Raw genomic sequence first — 22,019 nt, forward strand, 5'->3', positions numbered from 1 at the left:
ACATTTAAACTGAGATCTAAAGAGTAGTTAGGCTTTCATCAGATGAAAACCGTGGGAAGGAGAGCCAAGAATAGTGAAGGCTCCTCTTTCCCTTGAGACAGGTAAGCCCCAGCGCCTTTTGAGGGAGGGAAGAGACAGGAGGGCATGAAAAGCCCTTGCTGGGAAGGGGTCAGAGGAACACCAAGCTCGGGGACCTCCTTGGATCCCCCCGCCGGGCTGAGAGGCTTGCTACAGTTGGTGAGGATCCATGTACGCAGACACCCACATTTCCACCGCTGTGCCTGTTCTCAAGAGACGGCTGCTTCGGTGACAGTACAAAGAAGCCAGGTGGCTGTGTTTATTCCGGAGTTAAGGTATTGCCTTAAGACATACTTGGCTTATTTTTTAATTATTTGCTTGATGTGCTCATCTCTTTTATTCTCCTTCTCTCCCTTACCTTATAAATTATTAAACTTGCATTTTGAGAGTGCGCTCGGGAATTTACTCCTCGGTTTTCCTACAGAAATAAGTGTGTAGTAAAAAAACTTCTTCATTGCCTCCTATTTTCCAATTTATGTAGATGCTGAGACTAGGGTGGAAAATGAGGTGGACAGGTCTCCACCCTCCAGGAACTTTAAAGTTAGATCAGATGAGCAAACATGCAAGACCCAAGAGATAGACCACAGAGCCCAAATGGCACACTTTCCATGAAGACTTGCTTATGCAAAATGAAACCCTTTTACCTGTGAACCTCACCTGGTCTCTATGAATCAGTCAGTATCTCTCTCTTTCCCTCTCCCTCCCTCCCTCCCTCCCTCCCTCCCTCCCTCTCTCTTGAGATTCACCATTAAAAAATTAAAAAATGAGGGGCGCCTGGGTGGCTCCTCAGTCATTTGAGCATCTGACTCTTGGTTTCAGCTCAGGTCATGATCAGCATGGAGTCTGCTTGAGAGTTTCCCTCTCCTTCCCCCCCTGCCCCTCCCTTCTCTCCCCCTCTCCATTGCTCTAACTAAATAAATAAAATCCTGAACAAAATAAAAAATTAACCTTGCAAATTAGTCTTCAAGTCAGGATAGGAGCAAAAGCAACCTTAGAAGTTATTCCTTACCCATCAAAGTCTCTTACCTCTTGGCTTTTCTAAAGACAAAAAACCAAAATGGCGATGGGGCTTTTATAAGCAACAAACTATATGATTTCTGTAATGTAAGTTTAATGTACTTTTGAAGACAAGCAAGACCCCTCCCCCTGAAAGGACCAGCTTTCCCGTTTCCCGTGTGGATCAATACATTTGGTACATACAAAAAGTAATCAGGTTACACTGACAGATGGCCTTAAGGATTTATAACTGGCTCTTAGAATGAATGCCTGGCTTTCTGCCTTCAGCAGCAGCCCTTGATAAACAGGGTCAGTTAGTGACGTTAAAGAGTTCCAGGTTCCTTTCTCTTGTGCTCATAGGTGGTGTGCTTCTCTTCAGCTGCTGCAGAAAGAAATGTGAAGTCATTGCTCCATAGCAATGGTTTAAAATTTATAGTTCAAGAAACTGGAAACAAGAAAATCTTACCTTGGAGTCCTTCACCACCTTCTGCTCTTTGGGTGTATTTTCCCCAACCCCAACCCCAAGAAAAAAAAAGGCAATAGGGCCATCTTTGGGATGACCTTATTTGGCAGAGAACCTTTGTGCCTTAGCAAATGGATGGCAAACATTCGTGTAAGTGGCTCCCCGTGCTTGGCGCAAGCCTGGTGCACGCCCATCCAGAGTCCAGCATAGCAGGCTTGCCTTTTTCAGGGTTCTCTTTAATCTGAGGAGAAATTTCCTTGAATTTAAGTACTTGATACTTGAGCCAAAAACTCTTTCAGGGGACTTGAGAATTCTTTTGAGGGGTTTATCGAACCTTAGCCTGTACATTTGCCCATGCACCTCATAGGACAGGAGCCCAGCAGAGAAACAGGCTCCTCGGCCATCGGCCATCGTTAAATTTGTTTGTTCTGTAGCTCGTAAAGTCATGGTTCCCACACCTGGTAGTGACCAGGAAGGAGGGATTCCCATGGGGTTGGGTCCTGCCCTCCTTATTTTGCCTGTCAGTGAGGGGTCACGAGTGGAGGTGGTGACTGTCATGCTTAATTATGAGTTGAGTAGGACAGCTATAAAATGGTAATGACTATCATTACCAACCTAAGCCTGCTTCAGAGGAATTCAGGTGTCTGCCTCTGTCTATCCTAATCTCACTGGCTATCCCCCAACTCTACCAAACTGTTACTTACACAATTTACTGTGATGGAGAGCACCTACCTGTTAAGAGTGTTATTTTAAAAAACCCCAAAGGCTGTCATTTGGTCATCACCTTTCATTAATTTCATCTCGGGTTTTTTTTTTCTTCTTTTCTTTTGGAATTGATTCTGGGGGCCGAGAGTCTAGCTAATGAAGATAAAATACCTACCTAACACAAGGCACAAACAGCCAGAATGAGGGTCTTTGAGGAGGCTGATGATTGGGGCCTAGAATAGGGTCATACCGCCACCTTGTGGTTAATAGTGACACCTGCTTTTTTTTTTTTTTTTTTAAGATTTATTTATTTATTCATGAGACAGAGGCAGAGATGCAGGCTGAGGGAGAAGCAGCCTCCCCGCAGGGAGCCCAATGCGGAACTCGATCCCAGATCCCAGGATCATGACCTGAACCGAAGGCAGGCGCCCAACCACTAAGCCAGCCAGGCATCCCGACACCTGCTTTTAAAGTAAAAATCCGTTTTTTCGGATTGAATCACATACTGGTTAAAAACATGAATGGATATAAAAGGATAAGAGATTATGGAGCAAAATAATTATGTCCAAAATTATTATTCAGACCAACTTTTCAGATCCTTTCAGAGGATCCCCAGCGGAAATTCTATTAACCTCAAGTACTGACCTTTCTCAGGCCAAATGACAAGTTCCCACAGTAGACTGAATTATATTAAAGCAGTGGGGGTGGGGGGATGGTATACCATTGCCTATTTTACAATATCACACACTTGTATTAAGGGACAGTCTCAGCCGTGAATGTACATCACTGCAGCCAATAATGAGGTCTATTTTAAAACAAAAATAATTGATACACAACTATTAATCTTTCAGGAATATGATGATCTTCTGCAACTCATCTTAGTGGGCATTGGAGTGCCATAATGTTCTTTGAGGTACAGGGAATGGTGTTCCTTTTCCCTCTGTTGAGTTAACTCAGAGAATAATTTACTCATGTGGTCTGGCAATGAAATATTTTTTAAGTTTTGAAGGAATAATATTCCACAGTTGAACACAATGTTATTGAGTCAGGTAAGAATAGGATTGAAAGAAAAAGGCTTAAATGTCTCCATGAAAAAATAATGAGAGATCGCTCCAAATTTTTCATGGTGTCCAGATTGTCCTACTGCTTTGGATTCATTCTGAAAACTCAGAAAATAACCATACTCGATATACGCATTCACGGAAAATAAGGTGGTCCTGAGGACCAGTAACAGTATCACAGACTTTGGAACTTTAGATTATCTTCTCCATGTGGAACTTGGTTGGTAGAGGGGCACAGCGTTTGGTCTGGCAGATGTTGTCATTGTGGCAGGAACCCTTCCTTTTCAGGATGACTTTTTATTTCCCAAACACTGTGCTTTTTGTCCTCCTATTCTGACCTGTTATTGCTAGTCCTGAGAGAAACCTTCCAGCCACAGGGAGACACCGATCCGATCCCCTCACTGCTCAGACCAAACTAAATTGAGCCCCGAGCATGGCGTTTAACCTCAATGAAACAAGTGCATGAGGTCTAGTCTTGTGGGCCTACACAAGGCCCATACTCTCAACCCCACCAAGAAAAGAGAACATGGAAGTCTATGTGCATCTGCATCCTTGGGGGGCAGCCCATCTACAGCACACAGTTATCTATCTTAACTGTAGATAAGACCCCAAAATGGAAGGAGATGACCACAGAAGGAATGGGCAAGAGCATTTGGAAACAGAAAAGGGAAGAGAACAAGAGAGAAGAATTGGCGCAGACTTTCTGTAGCATAGGAATAACACCCCTCACCCCCCTCAGATCTGCTGTGAGGGTCCGAAGGTCATATGTGTGTAAAGCCTTGCCCTCCACCAGGCCCCTAAAGGGTGGCTGCTCTTGTGTGCTGCCCACCACTGCTGTGACCTGGTCCTCCCGAAGAGTTCCACCAGAGGCTTCAGACAGGTGGAAGCTGCCCAAACAACAGGAGCCCTTGTCCTTAGGGGTCGCAGTGTGACTCAGAAACACGATGACAGTCATTCTTTCCCTTGTGAGATTCTTGTCCAGGAAAAAGTAGTTCTTTTAGTAGCTTTTCAACAAATCTTAGTTGAAGTGCGAGGAAGCCTGGAGCTTTGACACATTTTCCCTGAGGTACATCTTTCATTCAGTAGCTTGTAATAATCTGATATCATCCTCTTTTTCCCTACACTGTTCCGATAGGCTGGACACCCCACCTACTTCATTGTATTCTACTGGCCTTCCCCGTTGAGAGGAGAGAGAGAGAGAGAGAGAGAGAGAGAGAGAGAGAGAGAGAAAAGACGAGAAACGTGTGCAGAAAGAGAAAGGTCCTACAGATTGCACACCCGTTTGCTGGATGGATATCTGGCTTTTGAATAATTCACACAGCAAACTGTTTTCTAGGAATCTGGCACTTTATAAATAGACATTGATTAAATCTGTTGTCTGAGTGAATGAGTGAACAAAGGAGGGAACGCTCAAATGCCTGCACGACAGATCTCTTTTGTTTGTGTTTCCTAAAATGTGTTATGCTTTGGGCCTGTATATTAAAAAAAATTTATTTCATATATATTCATAGGTCGCCGTGATTTATGTGCTTGCTTGAATATATTTTAGTAACTGATGGTGGGGCCAATTTGTAGTCTAAATTTAAAGTGAATTATTCATTGCTTCAACAAACCAGAAGAGAAGTGGTGGTTATTTTCATTCAGTTATAGCTGTCCAGGGGCAAACATGCCGAAGCAATTTGACCATCCATTACGGTATGCGTATGCGTGTATTGTTTGCAGGCATAATATATAACCAGCATGGGAAGAAAGGTGTTCAGTATTACCCAGGAGACTGTACGCTTATATATTTACAGAGCATTAGGAAGTGTTTGTGTTGATTCAGGGACCTAAGGAAAACATGGACTTCACCTAGGATACTCTCTGAATACACTCTAGGTAAAAGTTTCCTTTTCTCCAGCTTTGTATTGTTCTTCAGTCTTAAATATTCAGATACATGCAATGTGTTTCACTTGGAGGAGATTTGGTCCAGTTGCACTGCCTTTGCCGAGGTGGCTCTTATTCTCCAAGCCCGTTCAAGGGACAGTCCTGTTAGGCACCAAGCCCTCCAGGTGCTGGCTTGATGCAGACAGCGCAGTGCTCCTGAGACGTACTTAGAGCGCTTTCAGTGGAGCATATTGTGTGTGAGCATAACTGTGGATGGTCTTTTGCAAGAAAAAAAAATTTTTGAGCTCTGATTAAGACAGTAATTCGCTTACTTTATTCGCGAAACTTGAGATTAAGACTGTTCCTTTTAAGTTAGAATATTCTAAAATTGAACAAAGCAGATGTTCTTTAAGCAAGGCCTCTCTGGCAAGAGATAATTGTTAATTTAAAACAAAACTTTAAAAAAATAAATAATAAAAAATAAAAACTTTTTGACTGTAGTTGACACAATGTTACATTAGTTTCAGGTGTCCAGTTTCTCTATATGTCATGCTCTGCTCACGCACTGGGTGGCTCCCATCTGTCACCATGCAATACTCTTACAGTATGACTGACTGTGTTCCCTGAGCCGGGCCTTTTATTCCTGCTATTTATCCGTTCCGTAACTGGAAGCCTGTATGTTCCCAGATGATCATTTATTTTTAATATACTCTATTTTTCCAAATCTATAACTCAAAATATCTCACAAAACTCATGTGACCATTTTCATCTGATGGATTTGTAGCTGGAACAGAGCAAGCTGTCGCCCCCGTTGAGAAGGCGCTTCCTCTAGGGGCTAAGACTACAGGTTTGGGAGTCAGAAATGACTGGACTCACATCCTCACCTGCCACTTAACATCTGCGACATCTCAGGGGAACTTAATATCTCTGCCACTCAACTTTCTTGTCTGAGGAATGGGGACAAGCAGGGCCTTCTTCACAGGCTGATAGCAGCAATTAAATGAAGAAAGCATTTAGCAAGAGTCCCAGGACATGCCAGGTACTAAGATGTGCGAAGTACAGCTCTCATGCTTCACTTGTAGTGGTTTATAAATAGGTCCTATTTACTGCTGGCGAAGTATGTATTCTTAGCACATACTTTGATCTGTTCATTTGAAAATGTATTTCCTGGGGGCACCTGGGTGGCTCAGTGGTTGAGCATCTGCCTTTGGCTCAGGGTGTGATCCCGGAGTCCTGGGATTGAGTCCCACATTGGGCTCCCCCACAGGGAGCCTGCCTCTCCCTCTGCCTGTGTCTCTGCCTCTTTCTCTCTCTCTGCCTCTTTCTCTGTCTCTCATGAATAAATAAAATCTTTAAAAAAAAAAAGAAGAAGAACAAACGAAAATGTACTTCCTGAGCACTCACAGAAGCTCAGTGAAAGCTGGCCCTGAAAATAATAACATACAACAGGTAACAGTTACGAAGGTGAAGATAAAGACATTCTCTTCCATTAATTGTACTGGCCTTCAGCTTTCTCAAAGAAAAGCAGGTTTGGGATCTAGGGGGATGCGGGTAGGGAGGAGATGTGAACTACATTTTTGTGAAAGCTACAATAAATGCTTTATAGTGCCCTGGGACCGGGGGGAATCCAAATAAGCATTTATTTGCGATGGAATACATACAATCTTATTTTTTTGAAGACCTTAAGAATCTATCCGCAAACATATCAAAATAATAAGCTATCCACTGCCTCAAACACTGTCCTGGGGGCATTTGTGCACTCCTGCTGTACTTTTTGAGATGAGGAAAAAAAAGGTCTAGATGACTGAGGGAACTTGCCCAGAAGCAGGTGTCCAGGGGAGCCCAGCACACCCTGCACACAGCGCCCCGACTTTGCTCAAAGCCTGCCTCCTGACATGCGCTCATTACGAGATTGTGTCACTTCATGTGAGTTGTTTGAAAAAAGTGCTTGGCATCACTGGCCATCAGGGAAATACAAATCAAAACCACAATGAGATCCCCCCTCACACCAGTGAGAATGGGGAAAATTAACAGGAGAGGAAATAACCAGTGTTGGAGAGGATGTGGAGAAAGGGGAACCCTCTTACACTGTTGGTGGGAATGTGAACTGGTGCAGCCACTCTGGAAAACTGTGTGGAGGTTCCTCAAAAAGGTAAAAATAGACCTGCCCTACGACCCAGCAATTGCACTGCTGGGGATTTACCCCAAAGATTCAGATGCAGTGAAACGGCAGGATACCTGCACCCCCATGTTCATAGCAGCAATGTCCACTATAGCCAAACTGTTGTGGAAGGAGCCATGATGTCCTTCGACAGATGAATGGATAAAGAAGATGTGGTCTGTATATACACTGGAATATTCCTGAACCATCAGAAAGGATGAATACCCACCATTTGCTTCAACGTGGATGGAACTTGGAGGGTATTATGCTGAGTGAAATGAGTCACTTGGAGAAGGTCAATCATCATATGGTTTCACTCATTCAGGGAATATAAAAAATAGTGAAAGGGATTATAGGGGAAAAGAGGGGAACTGAGTGGGGAAAAATTAGAGAGGGAGACAAACTATGAGAGACTCCTGACTCCGGGAAACAAAGTTTCGCAGAAGGGGAGGGGTTGGGGGTGACTGGGTGACGGGCACTAAGCAGGGAACTTGATGGGATGAGCACTAGGTGTTAGACTATATGTTGGCAAATTGAATTTAAATTTTTAAAAATCCAAAAAAAAATTTAATGTAAAAAAAAATAAAACCCAGTGGTCTCTCTGCAGGAGGACGCAGCACTCCGCGCCCATGTGCCCACCTCTGAAGGACTGACAGGCTCCCTCTGCTTGTGCCACTCCTGCTCCCACCATGGGACCCTCAGAGGACATGCTGAGCAGCGGGCAAGTGCAGGTCGTCCTGTGGGGCAGCTTGGCCACCGTGGCCACATTCTTCCTCATCAGCTTCCTCATCTTCCTGTGCTCCAGTTGTGACAGGTGAGATCCCCTGGAACCCTAAAATAACCCCTTCCCTGGACCCAGAAGGGTCCTCACAGGGAAGGCACGTTACAAAAGGAATCCCGCTACGTAGACCTGTTTCTGTTGTCACAGAAACCCCTGTGTTAAAACTAACGTCTCTACTGTAAAGCATCCCAGGATGTTTTTTTAGTAGTTTGAACGAAAATCTCAATCGGATATTGCCGAGGAGAGATTGGAAGAACCCTTACGTACGAAACTTCCCAGAACGAGATTCCTGGCGTTCTCCAGAGCACATCCTTGTTAAAGTGTGTATCGCCTTCCCATCTGTGGACATTTACAGATCTGAGTACGCCGCGCAGTCAAGACCCCCTTTTTGCTGCCCCTTGAGACTTACCGAGAATTATTGCTGTTACGTAGTTGAAAGGATCGTTTTCCTCAAGATCTGTAATCTAGAAGTGCAGTTTAAGGAACAGGTTGATTTTCCTATGCGAGAGATGAACAGAAATAATCATCCTGTCTTTTGTCTATGCTACTTCTTCCCCCACCCTGTCTCCCTCATATAAAAATCTCTAGGGACCCCTGGGTGGCGCAGTGGTTTGGCGCCTGCCTTTGGCCCAAGGCGTGATCCTGGAGACCCGGGATCGAATCCCATGTCGGGCTCCGGTGTATGGAGCCTGCTTCTCCCTCTGCCTGTGTCTCTGCCTCTGTGTGTGTGTGTGTGTGACTATCATAAATAAATAAATTTAATTAAAAAAAAATCTCTATTCCCCCCCCCCCCCCCACCCAGGCAAAGAGATCTTTGCTCAGGAGCAAAACTCTTTCTCACAGGGAGTAATTTCCCAGTGTTTGAACACTGTTGGGGCATGGGCAGCCTCCCAGTGGATTGGTGCTGTGGGGTCGGTGTAGACCAGTCAGCCCTCCTCTAAACCCTCCTCTCAGTGACCTCAGGAGAGACTCAACGAGGGTCACTTACAAGTCTGGAGATGACTAATACCCTGAGGTCTCCATCAGGAGGGGGACAGATGGACTCTGAACCAAGTGACCTTCTAATCCCTTCCCAGTTTATTATTTTTTTTATTTAAAAAAATTTTTTTTTTCCCTTCCCAGTTTAGACCTGGGGCTCTACAGCCGGGTTCTGAGTCTGAGCAGAAGATGGCCAGCAGGCAGTGTTTGCTCCCTTGGACTTGCGAGGGCCTGCCTGTAATTATTTTCACTCCCACTGGGTGTCACTGTTGCTTTGTACGTATAAGGGAAATGTGTTCTCTAGTACTGATGGCTTTCTTTAGACTGTCCAGAGTAAAAATAAATTCTATTTTTATTCGATGGACTTTTCCATAGACTGGAAGTACATATGACTCATCCTGAGAGCATGTATCCTTCCCGACGTGCCAAAATTTGTATTTTCTTTCATTATTTTCTCAGTCCCGTTGCAGGGTGCAGTCAATGTTGCAAAGATTCTGAGTTAAGACAGATGAAGAATTGAGAATTGTCTGGATTTCCTTTAAAAAAAAAAAAAGGCAAAATCCTTTTCTAGTATTCTAGGTATGAACAGTTTCTACTCAGGAACGTGCCTCCCAGTCCTTTTGTTGTAAACTTGTATTTTCTACTCTGGGAGAAAGGGGAGAGCCAGAGAAGCGACCGGTCTCATGCTGTGACTTGACCCCTTCAGACCCTGACACCTGCAAAAGAGCTATGGGAGTCACTGTCCAGCTTCTGCTTCCTTGGCAAAATAAACCGGGATCTTAAAAGGGAGATTTAAGCGCCGATAAATATTAGGATAGAAAGGGGAGTGTATGTTTGATTTGCGACAGCATGTTTGATATTACAGCAATGTTTCCTTTTTCCATTTCAGAGAAAAGAAGCCGAGGCAGCATAGCGGGGATCATGAGAACCTGATGAATGTGGTGAGACCCGTGTGCACATGTCTGTGTGTGCTTTAAAACCCTAGCCACTTATCCGAGCGTGTTCCCACACGCTGATGCGCTGAAGGAACCCAGGGGAAAGAACTCGGCCAGAGGTAGCTGGCTGCCTGGGCTGTGCCCTCTCTCTGTAGGATTCTTACTCCGCGTGACTGGAGGCCCAAGCAATTAGCTAGGTTGGCTGGGAGAGTTTCTGAAATGGATGCGATCCTGCTGCTGCCAGAGAGATCCTGAGGGAGTTCCCAACTACTGCAGGGACACAGGGTGGCCTGTGCCCAGCCCCAGCCCTGTATCGTGTATGGGTTTGCAAGGGCTGCATAACAAAGGACCCCACACTGTAGCACTTAAATGCTCTTAACTGCATTGTCCTGATGTTCTGGGGGCTAGAGCTGGAGATCAGGATGTCAGCGGGGCTGGTTCTTCTGGGAGCCTGGAGGCCGAATCTATCCCAGGCCCTTCTCCTAGCTTCTGGTGGTGTGCTGGTGGTCTTTGCTGCTCCTCAGTGCCTTCATCGTCACGTGCCGTTCTCCTGGGTCTCTCTCCATTATCTCTCTTCTAAAGCATGTTTCTATGCTGTGTCCCCATTTTCTAAAGACTCCAGTGTGACCTCATGTTGTTGAGCTATGGCCCAGCCGGGTGTCCACAGTCCACCATTTCTCACCAGACCCCGACAGGCCCCTCAGATCCTCCCTGGTGAGGAGCAGCCTAAGCGGCCTGGTCCTCCTTGTCCTCTCAACTCAGGATTATGCCCTCCCCCTTGCTGAGCAATTCTAGCAGCTGGGGACAGGGCCACCCACGTATTCGCAGGGCCGATCTCATCAGTTTTGTCCCCATGGCAGTGCTAAAACAGAGGTGTTTCCAGTCCCTGAGGTACTTTCTCAAGATCACGCAAGAACTGCTTTGGAGGAAAGGATGTAAAACATGTAGCCAGCAGTGGGGTCAGAGCTTCCCCAGGAGGGCTCTCCCGTCCCAGGCCCCCTGCGCTCTGGTTGCTTCCACTGCACACAGCGCTGTTTGCACAGATTGCTGCTGTGGTGGCGTCCAGAAGGGGGTGGCGGTGGAGGACAGCTCTGCTGTTGTGAAGGTCCCAGGCCCCGCCTTCTTCATCACCGCCCATGCTCCTGGGTGCCGGGTGGTAGGTGAGGGTAGGGCCAGAGACAGGGCTTCCATCTGTGTCCTCCCTCCCGATCCTTCCCGAGCAGCGGTTCTCGCGTGTGGCCTGCACCGCTGGCAGCAGCAGCTGCACCTGAAATCCATGGGGTCCGGGGAACCATTAGCAGGCACCCACCATGTGATTCTGATGGATGCTCACGTTTGAGAACCCCTGCGGTAGACCTGCAGCGCCTGCTTGCCCACCCAGGGTCAACAGCAGCCCTGGGTGAGGTAGAGAGGCAGGTGGGCAGAAGGAAGACGGAACTCTTCCTATACCATGTCCTTACCTAATAACCCCACAGCCTCTCTTTTTTTTTTTTTTTAAAGATTTTATTTATTCATGAGAGACACACAGAGAGAGAGAGAGAAAGAGAGAGAGAGAGGCAGAGACACAGGCAGAGGGAGAAGCAGGCTCCATGCAGGGAGCCCAACGTGGGACTCAATCTCCAGGGTCAGGCCCTGGGCTGAAGGTGGCACTAAACCGCTGAGCCACCCAGGCTGCCCCCCAAAGCCTCTCTTACACAGATGTGCATGAGTGAGTGAGCGAGCAGGAGCATACGTTCACATGGGCGGTGGTGTGCGAGCTCACACACACAGCCTGTGCACCCGCTCTCTCTAAGAGCCTCCCTCTCAGCTTCTAAATCCTGTTCAACTTGCAGATTCGCCACTTAGGCCAAAGAAGCCCTTGTGGTCAGCCTCGCCTCCCCACCCCTGGCGCCAGCTACATCCCTGCTCCCTCCTAGTCCCCAGAGGAGCCACCACTAAACTCTAGCTTAAAACAATCCAAAAGCACAGGGGTGCTCTGTAGTGTGTTCCTTGGGGCTGCGGAAAGAGGGAGGCTCACTCATGGCTCCCCCGCGGGCCCTTTCTCTTGGAAGCTAAGAGTAGACGTGGTGGCTAGAACCCCAATTACGCTGCTTCAGCAGGGATGGGTGGTGATGCTGTTGTGAGCCTGCCTGGGGGCCTTCCCCCTTCACCCCTGACTCCTGTCCAGGTGTGACGTTTCTGTGCCTTGAGCATCTGCACCATAAGTTCCTGCACCCTAATGCAATGACCCACCTCCTGGCGCTCTATGGTCAGGGGCAGCCTTACACTGAAGCAGCTGACTCCAGTAAGGGTTCGCAACACAGCGTGAGCTGTATGCTCTCTACTATTATTATTGGGTTCCCAGTAAGAAGTCAGAGAACTTATGAAGCCAGCTAGCCAAGCTTCTGGAGCTGTTTATATTGGAACTTGCCAAAAAAAATTTTAAAAATAAAAAATAAAAAAAGAACTTGCCACGTGGCATCCTGACACATGGTCCAGGTATGGCCCTGGGTCACGCACGCTGTGTATTCTGTGAGAAGACGTGGGAACAGGTCACGTTAGCAGTGATTCAGGCTGCTGTGTGGAACCAGTTGGGCATTTGAAGAAACACGTGAACTACCAACTTACTTTCTGAATGCCCATAGCTAGAGCTCAGGCTGGCATGTTATTCCACATAGGAGCTCCACATTGGAGCCCAGCTTCCTTCCTGAATTTGGGAGAGTAAGAAAGGTTTGCAAACCTGCTGCTTCATACATGATTGTTCTCGTGAGCCCTGAAGCAGAGGCGTGGCTGGTTATGAAATAGTCTCAGAAACCAAGGACGTTGTCTATCTTTGGCCAGACTGAAGTCTCTTCCCTTCAGGTGGCATGTTTTTCTTGGCATCATATGCCTTTAAGAACAGCATGCTTCAGCACTTGCGGTACGAGGCTGAGCCTGCTGTCTGCTGGGGTCGGTTCTGACCAGCACTTGGGGCTTCTGGTCCCCTTTTCACCTTGAGCTGTAGCCCGCTTGTAGGCCACCAGGTAGAAACCTCTGGCAATGGCCTCAGAAGATTCCCAGTGTCCTGAAGAGTCTAGGACAACTCCGTCCAAGAGAGCTCTGCCCCATGACGGACGTGTCTGAACCTGATCCCATGCGGTAACCACTAGCCACCTGTGGCTGTTGAGCATTCAGAATGTGACTGGTACAACTGAGCAATTCAATTTTGCTTAATTTTTAATAGTTTAAGTGGAGTTGGGTTTCTGTTGTTGCTGTTTTAATTTTTAGAAAAAAAAAGCCATGGCCACTGTCCTCTGCTTCACTCTGATTGTTCCTGTGGTGTTTGCTCTGCAGCCTTCCGACAAGGAGATGTTCAGCCGTTCGGTGACCAGCCTGGCCACAGATGCACCTGCCAGCAGCGAGCAGAACGGGATACTCACCAATGGCGACAGTAAGTTCCGCAAAGATACCGGCTTTCCACGCAGGCCTCATCGCCTGAGGAAGAAGTCGGTTTCCAAATATGTAGCTCAAAAACTAGGCAGTGTGTTCTTGCTCACTCCCTGTATTCCTACCAGTTTTAGCACAAATAAGCTCATTTGGATGAAAACCTAATATTTATTCATGGGTTTCTCTGTGCTGTGGCTCCAAGATTTGTATACTCACTCATCCTACAACTCTTCTGTAAGATTCCTGTTACTAGTAGTAATATTACTCCTGGAAAGAGGCTCTCGTAACTCTCCACAGCTTACAGGTGAAGAAACAGCGGCACATTGCTGCTTCAATAGATTGCTGCAAACCTGGTGCCTTAGACCCACAGAAATATATGAACTCCTAGCCCTGCAGTCAGAGTCCCAGCAGAGCTTCATTTCCTCCTAGAGGCTCTCAGGTGAATCTGTTTCCTTACCTGTTTCAGCTTCCAGAGGCCACCTGCATTTTTTCATTCCTAGCTTCTCCCTCCATCTCCACCTCTCTCCACCCTCCCTGCCTCCTCTGTCACTTGAAGGGACCCTTATGATGACATCGGTCCCCCCTGGGTGGCTCAGGCTGCAATTCCATCTCAGGATCAGCTAATAGTTCATTTGCGCCCTTAGCTGCACGTAACATCACACACACACACACACACACACACACACACAGATCCCAGCAATTAGGACCTGGACACTTTCAGAGACCATTATTTTGCCCACCAGGGAGAGTCTAATAATTTGCCTCAGATCATAGGGTGCTGAGGATCCTTAATTTGAGGCCAGCAAGCTAAGTCCTGGACGCACCTTTGGAAGCACTCTGCATACTGCCTATTTCATGCGCTTGGGTGCTCTCCCTGACAAAAACAGCAATGACGCTTGCTTTGCACTTTCCTGTTTACAAAGTGCTTCCACCTGATGTAAGATAAGAGGTTGTCTCGTTACCCCATGTACTGGTAAGGAAGCCGGGGGGCAGCCTCAACCCCAGAGTCTTCAGGCTGTGATGCCTGTTTTCTGTCCACCATACACACGTCTGGGACCGGGAGGGAAAAGTTCACCCCTTCTGTGATGATTAAGTACACATAGAGTGGCGCCTACATTGTGTTAGACACTGTCCTAGGCTCCAGGGGTCTTAGCAAATCCCAATCCAGTCAATAAAAAAAAAGATTAAAAATCATAAGTTATAATCACACACACATATCTACATATATAAGGACTATATATAACACATAAGGACTGTATACTATATAAAGAGTGTAGAAGATAAATACATGCGTGAATATATAAATACAGACGTACACTTTTTATATTTACATATGAAGATTATGTAGTATATAAAAAATATAAAACCGAGGTGACAGTAATTTAAAAACTTGTTCAGTACGATGTTAAGTATCAGAAGGGCGGGGCTCTGCTTTGTTGATGTATCTCCAGCACTTCAATGGTCTCTGGCACATAGTAGGCACTCAAAGAACATTTGCTAAAAGGATGACTGAATGGTTTCACATGGTGCATCTCTGTGGACATCTAAGAACTTCACAGTTGACTTTCTAATTTGAGGTAGAAATGGTAGTAGAGAGGTGAGGTGGAAGGAAGACCTTTGAAGAGGCACGGGGGTACAGTCCCTTTGTGCTTGTGGTTGAGGGTACATTTGTGTCTCACTGCTTCCATCACGTCTGCCATGACCATGTAGAGGCCGATGGGCACCAGTCATTCCCTCCAAACAGGAGGTGGCCAGTAAGGCCGGGGCGGGTGGCTACCACACATGCCCCCCGTTTTGGTGCCCAGCCTCTCATGGAGTCAGACCTCAGGTCGCATTAGACACGCTGCCTACAAGAATCCCATCAATAAGCAATGAAAGTAACCGTGAACCACATTTATAGCTAGGACAGCTCATTAAATAATGTATTGGAAAGACGTAATCGCTGGTTTTCGTTTCAGCTGTGGTTGAAATACCAACTAACAATCGTATCATCTGTAATTTGCAGCTCAGAGTCCAGTAAGAAGCAAGCACCTTGATTTAACCTAACGTTTCGTCATCCGGTTCACTGCAATAATTATTTAAGAGATTGTCTTTCTCCATTTTTCTTTTTAATACTTCTGCCACTTTAGTTCTTTCAGAAGACAGTACTCTGACGTGCATGCAACATTATGAGGAGGTGCAGACGTCAGCTTCAGATCTGCTGGACTCCCAGGACAGCACGGGGAAGCCGAAATGTCATCAGAGCCGGGAACTGCCCAGAATTCCTCCCGACAGTGCCGTGGACACGACGCTCAGCACGAGGAGCGGGGACGGGGACCAAGGCCTGGGGATGGAAGGGCCATATGAAGTGCTGAAGGATAGTTCCTCCCAAGAAAACATGGTGGAGGACTGCTTGTATGAGACTGTGAAAGAAATTAAGGAGGTGGCCACAGCTGTGAACCCAGGGAGAGGCCAGAGCAGTAGATCAAAGTCGACTTCCGCCTTGAAAGAGCTTCCAGGGCCCCAAGCCCCCCAAGCAGACTTTGCTGAATATGCCTCGGTGGACAGAAACAAAAAGTGTCGACAGAGTGTTAATGCAGAGGCCGTTCTCAGAGATTCGTGTGATGCGGAAGAGGAGGCCCCACCACCTGTCCCTGTTAAACTTCTGGACGAAAACGAAAACCTCCAGGAGAAGGAAGAGAGCAAGACAGAAGAAGGAGCCACAGAGGGGACCAGTGACACCAACAAGGTGGGCTCCTTTGTCTCATGTGCTTTTTGTCCTGATGGGGAATCTAATGTAGCTAATCCTGGGCTTCGGCTGGCACATTGTTCTGGGAAATATATACAAACACTTTCAGGTTCGTTGAATGATGAAAGCTGTTTTAGTGTAAGCTGTGTTTGACTTCTTCCTGCCTCCAAATAATAAAATACTGAAAACTCGTGTTTGTAAAATATTTCTCTGTTGACACCTTACTTGGATATTTTCCAGTGTTTACATCATGTCTAATTGGGGCCGAGTATTATTTTCTTCATTTTGAAGATCAGGAATTAAATGGAGACTAGACCCTTTGCCACACATTTAGCATCTTCTGTTTGTTGCTCCTCAAGCATCATGGTGATCTTTACCCTTTCAGGAATCGGACCACAGAGAGAACAGACTTACAGGACCACTGGTTGTATCTGATTCTATGCATACTTTTATATAAAGTAAAAGATTTTGTGGCGATTTCAAAGCAATAGCCTGTAACGCTTCAGTTTAGATAGTCAACGAAGCTGTAAAATGAATTAATAATGCCTCAGCCTTCTATTTTTCTGATAACTTGATGTAGGAGCCACAGTAGCCTGAAATTCACATCTCCTGTTGTCAGTATCTCCTTGGGATTTAACTAGGCCTCCTCTTTAAGCAACTAGTATCTGATTTCTATTCTCTACACAGGAAAAAAAAGCAAAAAAGCAAAGTTCTCGTCTGAGGCTTTGGTAGGAAGGAAGGACACGTAGGGGTTAGTCAGTTAATAGTAGCCTTAAAAAGCATCTGGAGGTCATGATCAAAATGTGAACCCTGACTATGGTTATTTAGGTTACACCAAGTCAGTCATTCTTTGTGGTATTCTCTGAATGCATTTTGACTTTTAGTATTGCTCATGAAACCAGCTGTCGCGAGCCCCAATACAAGTGTCTATCTATGAACCTAGTCATAAAATGCAAAAATGCAGTCTAATGTTTTGCCTTTCATATAACCAGAGATAATAAAACTAACATAAAGTTTATAGTGCCCAAAGCAATTAAAGCTTTTTTTACTTGAAAAAGACAAGAAGTCAGTTGTCTAACCACTACTAGTGAGCAGTTCTCCAGATACCACATTAGAATCTGGATATATCTGTCTGGGAATCAGATTACCTTTCTATAGTGATATAAGAATGAATACCCCATCATCTCCATTATAAAAAATCCTAATTTAAAGCAATTCAGAGAACTTGAAATATTTAATATTCATTCATTTTTTTCATTCATTCACAAGATTTTAGTGAGTACCAACTTCATGCCACACAATCTTCTAGGTGCTAAGAATACACTAGTGACCAAAACATATAAATGAGCAAAAATTCCTGCCCCTGTGGACCTTACATTTTAGTAGGGAGAGAAAGGCATAAATATGTACGTAAGTAAAATATATGGCATTTTAGAAGGCTTTAAGTTTTATAGAGAAAAATTAGAACAGAATTAGGAACGTGGAGTGGGAGTACAGTTGTGAATTGGGGTATGCCTACTGTGAAGGTGGCATTTGAATAAAGTGTTCAAGGAAGTGAGAATAAGTCGGGAAGAGCAGATGGAGCAGAGGGAATGGGCATGTGAAGGCTCTGAGGCTGCACCTTACCCGGCTTATCCAGGGAAGAGGAGGGGGACTAGATGAGCAGGATAAGAGTAGTAGAAAGGTAATCAGGGGCCAAATCCTTTATGGCCCTTACTCATAATCTGAATAAATCAGGGGTCATTAGAAAATCTTGAGCAGAATAACAGATTATTTTAGGTTTAGAAAAGAGACTTCTAACTGTAGTGTTACATTCAACTGTAAAGGGTAGGAGCAAGGAGACCAAACAGGTGGCCATTCTCACAAACCAGACAAGAGATGGTGGTAGCTTGGAACAGGCCAGAAGTCATGGGAGAAACTAAACTAGAGCCAAGAGATTTGTTGGTGGACCAGATGTGTGAAGAAAGAAAGACAAAATAATGACGATCCCAGGTTTGGCCTGAGCCGCCAGAAAGATGGAATCGCCCTTAACTGAAATGGAGAGGATGACAGGCAGGCAAGTTTTTGGAGAAGATTGGGTATTCGGTGCTGGCCATGTTTCATTTGAGATACATACTGGATGTATGTATCCAGTATCCAGAGCTGGATGTATGTATCTGGATGTATCCAGAGCTGGATGAATGAGCAGCCTTATGAGAAAAGGCCTGGGCTGGATTTGTACACTTGGAAATCCTCAGCAGAAATTTTTCCTTAAAGCTATGACATTGGATGAGATCATCGAATGAGTGTAATGGCATCTAGAGGAGTTCCCAGGGCACAAGTCTGGGAAAGAAAAGGAACAGAGGACACCAAAATAGGAAAGAAAAACAGGAAAGTTCAGTGTCCTGGAAGCCAGATAAAGAAGGTTCAGGGACAGAGGAGTGGCCACTGTGGCAAATAACAGCGATGAATCAGAAAGTGAGGGCTGAGGACTGTCAGTCCCATTGGCTACATGGTGGATATTGGTGTCTATGGAGTGTCAGAGTCAGAAGTGTGACTGAAATGGGTTTAGAGAAAGAATAGGAAGAGAACCATTATTTGGGCAGCTTTTTTAGACAACTCTTTTAGGAGGTTCTGCTAATAAAGGGATGGGCTGTTTCGTATTTAGAATCAGAAATAACAGCATGGTTTCACATGGGTGGGAATGATTTCATAGGAAGGGAAAAGCTGATGATCTAAAGAAAATGGGAGAATTGCTGGAGCACGTATTCCTGAGTAGATGTGAGGGGACAGGATTTCATTCATCACCTTAATTAAAGAGGCGCTTAGAAAGTTCTTTGGTGACAGGGAGGAAGGAAAATTGGTGAAGACAGAGATGGGGGGCAGGGTGGGGTACAAGTTCATGGAGATTTCATCAGTTTTTCTCAAGGTCACCAGCTAAGAGTAAGGATGGGGTGAGGAGGTAGGAGGTGTTGGAGTCTGAGGAGAGAAAAGAAGCTAGGAGGTAGACAGCTAGGAGAGCCAGGACCGGGTATACTAACAAGTGTGGTATGACATGGAGCAGCATTAAGGACTCACTTGAGGGTTGATTTCACCAGTGACTGGAAAGGGCATTGGGTATTTAATACTACTGGGTATTGAAAAACATCACACAAATTTTTAGAAGTGTTTATCCTCAGTTGCTTGACGTAATTTCTTTGTAGAAAAATTTCTTCCCTAAAAATCATTTGAAAACATTTTTATTAGATTATCAAAACATATGCAAAAGAAAGGCTGGATTATTGACTTCAAACTATACCTTCCCTTGGCTTGTGTTTGTTTTAACAGAGATTTAGTTCATTGTCCTACAAGTCCCGGGAAGAGGACCCAACTCTAACAGAAGAAGAGGTGAGTTTTATTGCTTTTTAAATAACTGGAAAGCTCTAAAGTATAGTTTCTCTCCTTGCATAAACGCCTGTCAATGTTACCCTTCTCCAAAAAAGCTAAAATACTCTTCAGCATATGTCTGGAGACCAGGGTTTGGGGATGTTGGCTTTATAATGGCTCAGAGAGAGTAACTGGCAGATGGTAAGATAAGGGGGAGGACAGGATGAACAGGTCACCTAAGTAAAAGAAACTGAGGAAGAAAGAAGCATCAGAAAAAAATAGAGGGGATCCCTGGGTGGCTCAGTGGTTTAGCACCTGCCTTTGGCCCAGGGTGTGATCCTGGAGTCCCGGGATCGAGTCCCACATCAGGCTCCCTGCGTGGAGCCTGCTTCTTCCTCTGCCTGTGTCTCTGCCTCTCTCTCTCTCTCTCTCTCTCTCTCTCTCTCTCTCTCTCATGAATAAATAAATAAAATCTTTTAAAAAAATAGAATGAGGAGGAGAGAAAATAGAATGAGAAAAGAGAAATTTAAGTATGAGAGCTTAGTGAGCAGTCAGGAAGTCCACCTTTGAAGGAAATTAATCATGGGTTGGAAAATACAGGAAATTGGAACAGATGGGTGTAGGGAATTTAATCCAGTCTGGGAGATGAAGGGGAAGGTTTCAATGAGGCATTTTGGAGGTAGACAGCAGGTAACTCCAGAAAGTACAAATCAGGCTGGAGCAGCAGTCAGACATAGCAGCCAACAAGGAGGGACTGTATATCCTCCCAAGAACCAGGGCTAGATATTCACTGGTTAACTTTTCACTGAAGCATTAAGTTTATAAAAGCCAGTATATATATTATATAAAACTAGGCTCAGAGAGCTGAACACCTTAATTTATCTAGCTGCATAAAGCTTCCGTCTGGAATTCCTAGCACGGTAAATTTGGTACATGTAGAAAAATGACATACATATGCAGGTACATCCCCACCTATTATAGCACTTTGCAGAGTATTGAAATATGGAATAGACTACAGTCGCACGCTGGAAGTTCAAAGAGCAGAAGAACTTTCCATAGGTGATGGATGCCCACATGCCTCTGTGTTTCCTGGCCCAGGGAATGGACCTGCCATTTAGTCACCTGGTCACACCAGCCAGAACCCCGGGCATCATCTTTGACACCCCATTTCCTCTCTGTACTCAGATTCCATCAATAGCCATGTCCCCTGAATTCCATCTCAAAAGGGTTTCTTTCACACACCACTCTTTCCATGTCCCCTGTACGCCCCCCTCCGCCCCCACCCTCTCTCCCCAGACCATGGCATTGCCCTCCTACCAGGCCCATGGCAGCTCCTTTGCCTTCTTCCAGCCGTCTGGTCCACACTGCACCAGAGCCATCCCACTTGGGACAAGAAAATAGAATATATGAGAGATCTGGAAACCAGTCCTTTAAAATAAGTTGAGACTAAGTAAAATTTTTAATTATTTTTCTTCTAATCTTAGATTGTTAATGGTTTCAGAAAATAGGACCTTGGTATACTGGTCGATTTTTAAGACAGATTAAAGAACTGTGACTCATGTATTCATTTTAGGAAAGTGTTTTAGAAAAAATAATTATGGAAGTCACTTATTTCTGTATTTATGCAATAAATACAATGTTAGTCCAGACTGAAACTGCGATCTGAGTTTTAAGTACTATTATCCCAATTTAACAGAAAGATGGGGGAAGGGGTACTTATAGAAAGAGAAATAGGGAAAAGGTAGAGAATAATTTATGAGAACATAACAATTTACAGCCTGAATAATAAAAATGAAAGATATAAAAGAAAAATTGTGAAGGTAAATAGCAAGGGGGCTTGAAAGGAACCCATCTACAAAATAGAAATAATAGTTCTAGAAGGCAAATACTCAAACAGAGCATCAGAAGACTTGAGAATCTTTTATATGCATTAAAAATTACATCCTCTGCATGGTTAGGTTGGTGCCCAAAGATAATATCAAGTTTTTAGTTAATGAAGGAGCCTGTAAAACCTAAGTAATTACAAACAGCAGGGATATTGATGGCAGGCAGCATGGGGAAGAGAGTTGAGGAGAGAAGCTGAAGCAGGCCAAGCCCCATTGTTAGAATGTAGGTAAAAAAAAAAAAAAAAAAAAAAGAATGTAGGTAAAGGCGTGTTTGTCCTTGATGCTTCCCTGAAGGTGAAGAGTCCCCTCTTCACTGTCATCTTATGATTTACCCTTTATCATCTGTCCAACATTTTCGGCTTGGACCACCTTTCACATAATAAGTTCTGTATGTTCCTCACCGTGAAAAGCAGACAACTTACCTTAACTCTTCCTAATTCAAAAAAATTACACACCTTCCTTTCAAGAGTAATTTTTCCACTAAAATCTCTAAGATGAGAATGTTAATTTAATATTGATTAGAAGGGTTAGACCCACATGGCAAGAGTTTCCCAAAGATAAGATTTCTCTGGCTCTAAATCTGTGGATTGTCAAGGCCTGGCAAAACAGAACCACCAGCCTGCAGTGAAAA

The 22,019-nt window shown here is 45.0% G+C and overlaps 1 protein-coding gene and 1 long non-coding RNA gene across 3 annotated transcripts in view; one reads left to right on the plus strand and one right to left on the minus strand.

The window, feature by feature from the left end:
* PAG1 (phosphoprotein membrane anchor with glycosphingolipid microdomains 1) overlaps positions 1-22,019 on the plus strand; it is a 55,422-nt gene that overhangs the window by 27,417 nt on the left and 5,986 nt on the right. Inside the window, exons 1-6 of one of the 2 annotated variants that reach the window (XM_041768630.1) lie at positions 8,006-8,144; positions 9,234-9,365; positions 9,979-10,030; positions 13,337-13,433; positions 15,559-16,157; positions 19,464-19,523. In XM_041768630.1, coding sequence (XP_041624564.1) covers positions 10,022-10,030; positions 13,337-13,433; positions 15,559-16,157; positions 19,464-19,523 — 765 coding nt within the window. In that variant the 5' untranslated portion in view covers positions 8,006-8,144; positions 9,234-9,365; positions 9,979-10,021. Of the gene's footprint in view, positions 1-7,937; positions 8,145-9,233; positions 9,366-9,978; positions 10,031-13,336; positions 13,434-15,558; positions 16,158-19,463; positions 19,524-22,019 lie in introns of those variants that run through there. The other variant, XM_041768629.1, reaches the window with a different exon arrangement.
* LOC121498653 lies at positions 1,059-21,249 on the minus strand. The gene is made up of 3 exons (XR_005989850.1): positions 20,820-21,249; positions 8,521-8,609; positions 1,059-1,456 (listed from the first exon to the last, which is right to left on the minus strand). It is a non-coding gene; the product is annotated as an uncharacterized LOC121498653 (long non-coding RNA).

The sequence above is a fragment of the Vulpes lagopus genome, chromosome 9 (genome assembly GCF_018345385.1).
Source record: "Vulpes lagopus strain Blue_001 chromosome 9, ASM1834538v1, whole genome shotgun sequence".
Taxonomy (NCBI): domain Eukaryota; kingdom Metazoa; phylum Chordata; class Mammalia; order Carnivora; family Canidae; genus Vulpes; species Vulpes lagopus.